We start from the raw sequence: 8,315 nt of genomic DNA, 5'->3' as shown, positions 1-8,315 counted from the left end.
TGTATTTTACATCCTGATGAATGAGTCCTTGGCAGAAGCTGGAATGAGAAGTGGAGTTCATTCCGGCTTATTTTACTGCAACTATTAATAATAATATCTAGTTAACAAATGAAAAGTCCAAGACAAATGCTAAACTGGTTGGACCCAGGACAATAGGCATAAATAGGGCCTCTCCCCCCTCGGGGTAGCTCAGTGGTTTTCAATCCTGGCAGCATATTGAAACCACCAGAGAGCTCTTAAGACATGCCAGTGTTCAGGCTCCATGCCCAGAGGCTCAGATTTCACTGGTATTGGGATGGGGCCTAGGAACCAGCATCTCAGTTTCCCAAGTGATTCTCCTGTGCAGCCTAATGCACCACTTTTAAGCAAGATCGACTTGGTCCTCCAGGACCAGCTGCTCCCAAAGCAATATGGTCCAAGTACTTAGTGATTCAGATAACAGGGAGAGGAGGCAAACCAGGAGAAGCTATGCCACTGCCACATTTTTTCTGCACCCCACAGGTGTGTTGTCACCTTGGGCCAGGAGTGAGCACACAGCAGGTGCTCTGGGAAACGAGAAGAGCAGTGGGTGGCCCTGCCACAAATGCTGTGAACACCACACAGGACATAGTCAGAAAGACTGCATGTAATCCTTTTAAACATTTAATTAGGCAACTCATATTGCCATGACAAAAATTAAACCTGTTGAGGGTTACAGAGTTCTAACAAGAAATAAAAATAAAGTATCTCACAAAAGCTCTATTTAAGCCTGTCACAAGTGCTGCACTGTATTCTGAGCATTTATTTTGAAAACAATTGTCAAAATGTAAAATCCTCAGCACCCTCAAAATGATGTATTATTTTGGCTCATTCTACAAATTCATGATGATCTTTCCAACTTCAACTTCTGAAGTATGAGAAGCCATGACGGCAAAGGATAGTAGCAACACGTCTGTTTCCCGAACCCTACCCAAGCCTTGCTGCACTGTGGGTGCCCCACAAAGCCCTGGGGTTGTCCAGAGAGCCCGTCAGGAAAGCAGCTCTTGCTGATGCTTTGCCTGCTCTCAATTCAATTCCGAGGCTGTGAGTTGAACTCTGTACAAATGTTCTGGATGATCTTGGGGACAGATTTGTAGAGGTTGTCAAACTCGTCCACAAAGAAGGAGTGGTCCCTGGCAGGGTGAGTGGCAATGACTTCCAGCTCGTCCTGTGCAGCCCAAGCAACACCTATCGCATAGGTGATCACTCCTGTGGGGACAGGCATTGGATGAAGCAAACGTCCCCAAGAAAAGGTTCTGCTAACGAATCCTAGCTTCCTGTTGTTCTGTTGGCACAACCAAATCCCAAACCAGAAATGTGTCCCCAAAACCCCACAGAACCCTATAGGCCCCTTGGTTTCCAAAATTAAGACTAAGTATGGCCATTCACTCACTCATTCATGCATTTAATATATACTTTTTAATACCTATTATAGGTATTTGGTAACAAAATTAATATAGTTGCTATCTCAGGAGTTTATAATAGTCTTTTGGGGGAAAAACAGACAAAATGGAGTAAATGCTTGTACATAGTAAGAATTTATGTCCAGAAGCAGCAGTGGGGGAGATATTTTGGGACAAGTGAAACTTTTGGTGCCATGCAGATCACACCACATGGAACATGGCTGCTGTACCCATGTGGAGAGAGCCAAACAAAATCTCAGACAATCTTAAATGCGTCAAAAACCAATTAAAGATCATTTTAACTAAAACCTGGACCTAAACCACTTTCAGCGTGAGGGTGACTTTACAAGCCACAAAATCCAATCTCATCCCCACTGCAGAAACCTTTGCCCATGGTCCCGGAGAGAGTTCCATCACCACCAGGAAGAAAGGGGTTTGAGATAAGGAAGGTGGTGGCCAACAGTGTTGAATGCTGCAGGGAGCTTGTGTAAGATGGAAACAAAAAAGTGCTCATTGGATTTAGAAAAAACAAGAACAAAACAAAGACACTAGTAGCTTGGTGAGACCAGTTTCAGGGGAGGAGATGATAAAGAAACCAAACGAACTGCTATGAGTTGAAAGTGGAAAAGAAGTGAGGATGTGGCGACAGCACATGTAGGTAATCCTTTCCAGAAGTTTGGCTGTGGGGACTGCAACAGAACAAGAGGTCAAAGCAAATTTTGTATTTTCAGGAAGGGAGGGACTTGAGCATGTCTAGATGCAAAAGGGAAATAGCATAGTGGGACTGAAGGTGCCGGATTGCAATGGGGAGCAAGATGCCTTGGGAGGAGAGGGCAGGATTCAAAGACTAGGCATTCATTCTTAGTGGCAAAACTGGGGGACGGCCTGCTGTGATGGTTTTTGATTTGGTTGGGGGGCAGCTGGTGCTTGATCTTATGCTGCAAAAGCCTGTTCTCAAACCACCTTCAGGCTGGCTGGAGGGGTTGAGCCAGATGGCCGTGAAACAGAGGGCAGGACCTGGGTGTGGCCTTCCTGCCCAGGTACTTGACCCTAGTACCCCACAGGGGCCCATCTCATTGTCTCCAGTGTCTTCTGGTTGCCATTCCATGCCTCACATGGCTCTGGTCCAAGCTGCTTTTCAGTTGTGGTCCTTTAAGCTGCATTTAAGCAGACAGTCCCTTTTCTCACCTCTCCAGTTTATTTTCTCTGAATATCATCTAGATTGGGAGAAGCCAGCTTTGGGCTTTAAAGTGCTGCCAAGTGCAATTAAGAGCAGTTTTGCTGCAGAGCTGAGCTTAGACTGACTAAGCCCTCTTTTCTGCTCAAAGACGGAAAGGCTGCCCCCTCCTAAAAACTATACAAACAGTATTAGAAATTTAACTTTTCAAATCCTTGAGTTCAACCTTGTTGTAGAGAACCACCCACTGGCAATCTTGACAGACTCCCAGCCTTGACTTGGATACTCCCAGGGACATAATGCTCACTACATTTTCAGACGAATCTTAGTGTAAGGCTGAGAAGGAACCTGACTCAGTGTAATCTGCATCTATTGCACCGGTCCTAGTTCTTTAAAGCTCCCCAGACCTGATACCCTGATAGCTCCCAGGGCATTTCCCTCAGTTGTCACATTTCCTGATGAGTTGGCCAAGGATACCCTCTGTGTGAGGCCTCAAGGAGGGACATTTAGAAAAATAAGTGATGGTGGAGCTGAGCATGAGCTGTGGACAGATGTTTGGAGGAAGCAGAAGAGTCCTGGGCTTGTAGTCAAGAGCTGCCCATCCAGCTCTGCCCACTCACTTTGGGACTTTGGGCAGGTTGCTCCTGACCTTAAACCACCTTCATTCTGCTGACATGAGCCCAAGGGACCTTGTGATTGCTGGCATGCAGGCCATCAACCACCTGCCATTATGAGTGCCCCATGGAGAAATCACTGGGAAGACTCTCCCTGAACTGGTGTCCAGAAGCCAGCACTGCTGATTCATTAAGGCTTGGTTCAGGAAGGATTAAAGCAGCTTTTGAGAATACAGAAAATCCTGCAAAATAACCCAAACGAAACGTAGGCACAGAAGAGGAAAACAACCATAGCCCTGAGTGAGCTCTGTACACTAGCACTTATCCACAGGATTTTGGTGTTCACTGACCACTTGGTTTACTTTTAACGTTATTACTATTAATATCACTTGGGGTTTTCTCCAGGTGGTTTATATTCTGATGATATTCCATTGAACTTTTCAGAACAGCGATTTTATAGGTTCTTCAATAAAGGCATGAATGTGACTGGTTTTTATCATTTACAAAAATATTTTGCTTGTTTTCATATTTTTCAACTCTCTGTTGCCCTGAGAAATTTTTATACGGAAATACCTCTTTAAATATTTTGAATCAAAATTTTGTTGAGGTCTCTCCCAAACTCCCCAACATCTGGTTAACAGTTGCAAACAAAAATAGTACTTATTTTTAAAAATGTTCTTTTTCTTTAAAAGGTGCAAACACAATTTGGCATCTTCAATAAGAGATAGAGACGGTGGTGTCTTTAGTAGAGGTAAAATAATGAATCAAATTCTCTTTTACTGTGTTATGCCCTTGTGGGAAATGTCTTGGGGGCGTAGGATGTAAAGAAAGGGTTAATGTTCCAGTCATCCACAGGCCTGGGATTTGCAATGACACTTTGGAAACTGCCACGCTGCCCACTCCTTATTCCTTCTTTGCTACTCAGAGGGGCCTGCAGTGTATACACCCCTAATTCCCTACCCATGGTTTTGACATCATATTAAATCCAAAACATAAAAAACAGTGGACAAAACCAATGTGTAAAAAAACCAGTCCCTTGCTTGTCCCACTGGCTCCCCATGCCCCAGAGAGATGCCTGCGCCCTCAGGTTGACTGGCAAGACCAGCTTACCCTTCCGATGAGCAGCCATGGCTGGTATCCGGATGTCATCGTAGGACCTGCCATCGGTAATGAGGATCATCAACTTCCTCTTGTTGGGCTTGGACTTCTCGAAGAGCTGTTCCAGTGCGTAGTTAATGGCGGCCCCTGTGCTGGTGCCACCGCTCCAGTATCCCACCCTCTTGATGGCATTGAGGATGTCAGACTTGGTGCTGTACCTGTCGAACCCAAACTCCAGCCGCTGCTCGTAGGTGTACTGCACGGCGCCGATGCGCGTGTCCGTGTCTGAAATCTCAAATTCTTTGCTGAGGTTGGCCACAAACTGGAGGACAGTGCGGAAGTTGCCTGTCCCCACGCTGCTGGAACCGTCGATAACAAAGCCGATGTCAGCTGAGTTGAAGCAGGTCTTGCTGCAGGCCAGGCGGTCGGTGTCGCAGACCCGCTTCACCAAGGGCTGCACGCTCTTGTGGAGGACAAACCAGCTCTGCACGCTGAGCGAGTATAAGCCATTTGTTCTGCACACAGCCTGGGAGACAGAGGGACACTCTCCAGGTCAGGGGTCAGCTCCTCCTGGCTGTCACCCCTGCCCTGATCACAGGGGCAGGTGAAGAGGCAAACGGACTCTTGTTTTCTGCACATGTCCTCCTAATGCACTTTCTCCACCTCAGTTGGCCCAGCCAGGCACCCCCTGAGGCACCGGCCCCTCAGTCACCTCTGGACTCACTCCTCCTCCCTCAGCTGGGTCTCTGCTTCAGTGGAAAGCTGGCTGGTGAGCAAATTCACAGGGGAATGTAAATCACTGATTTCGGCTGCATATTTATGCCTTTCCGGGCCCCTCAATTCATTTGTACTGGCAGCCAGCCATAAGATTGGCATTGGTGGGCACCAACGCATGAAAAGATTAAAGAACGCTTTTCTGTGTTCCAATTAGGAAAACAGAAGACATACTCAAGAAACGACTAAAGAAACATTTCCAGAGCAGCCCCACACCCAGCGGGAAGGGGTCTCACAAAGGCTGAATGGCCACATGCGTCAGAGGTTGCACTAGATGCCCATGGAGAGATTCTCTCATTAAATTCCCACCCTAACCCTATGAGGTAGGATTATAGCCCTGTGCCATGAAGAGACAAACTGAGAGCCAGCTGTGAAGGGACATCCCTGAGTCCCTGAGACTGGAATACAAATCCATCCACCTTCAAAACCCAAGCTCTGCCCTCCAGGCAACACGGCCTCAAGGCAAATGAACATTCATTTACTTGTACCTAAGCTTGTTCCAGAAAAAATTTGAGGCAGCTGCAAATAAACATTGAGCAAACTGATTGATGTGCTCTTGGAAGTGACGGGGCTAGCCTAGGGGGGGGCATTTTTCTCTTGCCCCTGCCTCTTGGGGCGAGGGGTCACAGAGATAGTCAGACCTGAGGACTACAGATGAACTTCTATAATTAAAAAATGACTTTAAAACAAGAACTGGCTTAAGAATTCCCTAGGAAATATATATATATACACATATTTATAAAAACTTAAATGGGTGTTACAACATTTTCCATAGACTCAGTGGCATTTGAGATGAGTGTTGAGACCCAGCTGAGTTCTGGCCAGTGGATGGAGAGGAGAGATCCCCACAGGCAGCCCAGTGAAACATGGCAGGAGAGAGCTGTGCTGCTGGGCACGGACGGGAGACCAGTTGGCTGGAGGCTGTGTGGGGGTCACAGTGAATGGGCTGGAAGGTGGGTTGAGACTACACCCCAGAAGGTCTCAAGAGCAACGGGAAACAATGAAGGATTTGGAGCAAGGACCCCACAGGACTGGAGGAACCCTTTATAAACATGAGTTGGCTTTCATCGTGAAATCTAAACTGGGGAGACTCAGGAGGGAGACAGACCAGGTGTAGAGTACCAGCTTGACTGGGAAGGTGGCGTTGGGCATGGCAAAGAGCAGAGAGACGAGAGATACACGATGTGGGAGCTGACCAGGAACGCTGGAATGACACTGCACTCTGGGATGGCTGTGGAGCCATTAATGTAAAGTGCAGAGAAGGAAACAGTTTAGGTAAGAAAGATGATGAATTAGGCTGTGACATGTAGGATTTAAGGTTCTGACAGGATATCAGGTGGAGAAACATCAGTCAGCTGGAAACAGACGGCTAAGGAGCTTGAGAGATGAAAGCTGCAGCTGAGGCCCTGGGGGAGATGCTGCAGGGAGAAGCCTCCTGAGAGAAGAGGAGCGGGCTAGGGGGCGAGTCACGGGGAAGTCTACATGTAGGGCACAAGATGGAAAAAGCGGGAAGCCAGTGAAATAAGATGTCAAGGGAGAAGAGAAGTTCAAGGAGCACGAGGTAGTCAGCAGTCTGACATGGAGCAGGAGGTTGAGCTCTCATGGAATACTAAAGCTGGCAGGGCATCAAAGACAAATGTGTCCAAGGCCTGCTTGCTTGCTTGCTTTTTTAAAGCTGGAGCCTTTTCTTTCGAGGAAGGTTAATGTGGAATTTCACTGTACAAAACATACAAAAGCTGAGCGGCTTTGGTGGAATGGATGTGGGGGGCCTAGATCCCCATCTGCTCTGCTGCCATCTCCTGCCAGGCATCTCCACACAACCCAGGAGTGGCATTTGAAAACATGATCTCACTGATCCAAGTCTTGTTTATCAGGTTAATTTGCAATGCGTGCATATGAGAGAGAGAGAGAGAGAGAGAGAGAGAGAGAGAGTGTGAGTGTGTGTGTGTGTGTGTGTGATGAGAGAGTGTACACACACGTGTGTGTGCTCATATGCATGTGTGAAGTCTCGCTGGGCTGCCTGGTTGAGGTCCCCTGGGGCTGTGGAAAGAGCAAGACAGAACCTCCAGGTGAGACCTCGGGGACACCACTCCTCCCCTCTCTTCCCAAGCTGCTGGCCTGGAGGTAGGTGTGGGGTTTGCTTTGACAGGATAATTCCAGGTTCTAGACTTTCTAGTTCTTTACTGGAGGCCCTACCACCTAGAAGCGAGCTTCACACACCTTTAAAGCAATGAGAAAACAACTGCAAGGGCATTACAGCGATTCAGCGTGCAGGGAATCCTTATGTCGCGTGGGTCTATGGGCAGCTCTGTACCTTGTTCGCAAAGTTGGGCTCCAAAACGTACTGCTTCTCGTTTTCAACTGCACCTTCTATGGTGATGAAGAAAATGTTGATTCCTGACTCTCTTGCAAGTCTTGAAGCCTCCTCCACTTTGTCTGTGGGCCAGCCGTCCACCAGCACCACGGCCACGTTGGGGGCGCCACCTCTGTTTCCATTGGCTTTGGAAAAGAAGTTCTTGGTCACAAAGGAGATGGCCCGGCCTGGAAGAAAAAGAGAACTTGTGCTTTGTGTGTTCAAGCTGATTATAAATATAGGAACAGATCACAGCAGTACAAAGAGGTCCAGAAAAACAGACTCATCCCCTCCCCAGTTTGTTTGTTTCTTTTTATAAACCAGTTGAACTATTTTGAGGTGTACAATTCAGTGGCATGAAGTACATTCGCAATGTTGTGCAACCATCACACATTTTACTTCCCAGTTTCATTTTAAGTCTTTAACGTTTAATTGTCTCCTGCTTTGAAAAGAGTTTTAGGGACCAGCAAGCAGATGAGAAAGACTTTCAGGGTAACAAAAGGGCCTTCTGTGCCTCGGTGCTGGTCCCACCCGAAGCTCCTTAGCTGGCCCCATGTTGTTTCTGAGAGGGATAATTTCAGGAGGAGATAACCTGGAGTGACAGTGGCCTTGTCCTGGCCTCTTGCAGCCTGGGATGAGCTTGGTGCTCCAGGAGCTGCTGGCTCTGGAGGGCTGTGTTCTGGGGTCAGCAGTATCTTCTCTCCAGTTCCAGGGCAAGTCACAGGTCTGGCTGGCCTGAGGAGAGCTGCACCTCTTGGGAACTGAGGGACTGTGTTCTAGCCCTGCCTGTGCCACCTACTTGCTGTGTTCCCTGGGTAGATCATTCTAGGTCTCTGGGCCAAGATTTCCATGACAACATCTGCCTCAGCTGAGTGCAA

General features: G+C 47.6%; 1 protein-coding gene across 1 annotated transcript in view; it reads right to left on the bottom strand.

Annotated features, from left to right (window-relative positions):
* Positions 1-752: 752 nt before the first annotated feature.
* Positions 753-8,315, bottom strand: part of VIT (vitrin) — a 101,239-nt gene continuing 93,676 nt past the window's right edge. The window contains exons 13-15 of the mRNA XM_063078526.1: positions 7,399-7,625; positions 4,323-4,836; positions 753-1,227 (exon numbers count right to left, since the gene is read on the bottom strand). Of these exons, the coding sequence (XP_062934596.1) occupies positions 1,049-1,227; positions 4,323-4,836; positions 7,399-7,625 (920 nt within the window). The 3' untranslated portion in view covers positions 753-1,048. The remainder of the gene's footprint in view (positions 1,228-4,322; positions 4,837-7,398; positions 7,626-8,315) is intronic.

This window comes from Cynocephalus volans, chromosome 14 (genome assembly GCF_027409185.1).
Source record: "Cynocephalus volans isolate mCynVol1 chromosome 14, mCynVol1.pri, whole genome shotgun sequence".
Taxonomy (NCBI): Eukaryota; Metazoa; Chordata; class Mammalia; order Dermoptera; family Cynocephalidae; genus Cynocephalus; species Cynocephalus volans.
Note: the sequence above shows the minus strand (reverse complement) of the source record. Positions and strands in the feature narration are given on the sequence as shown.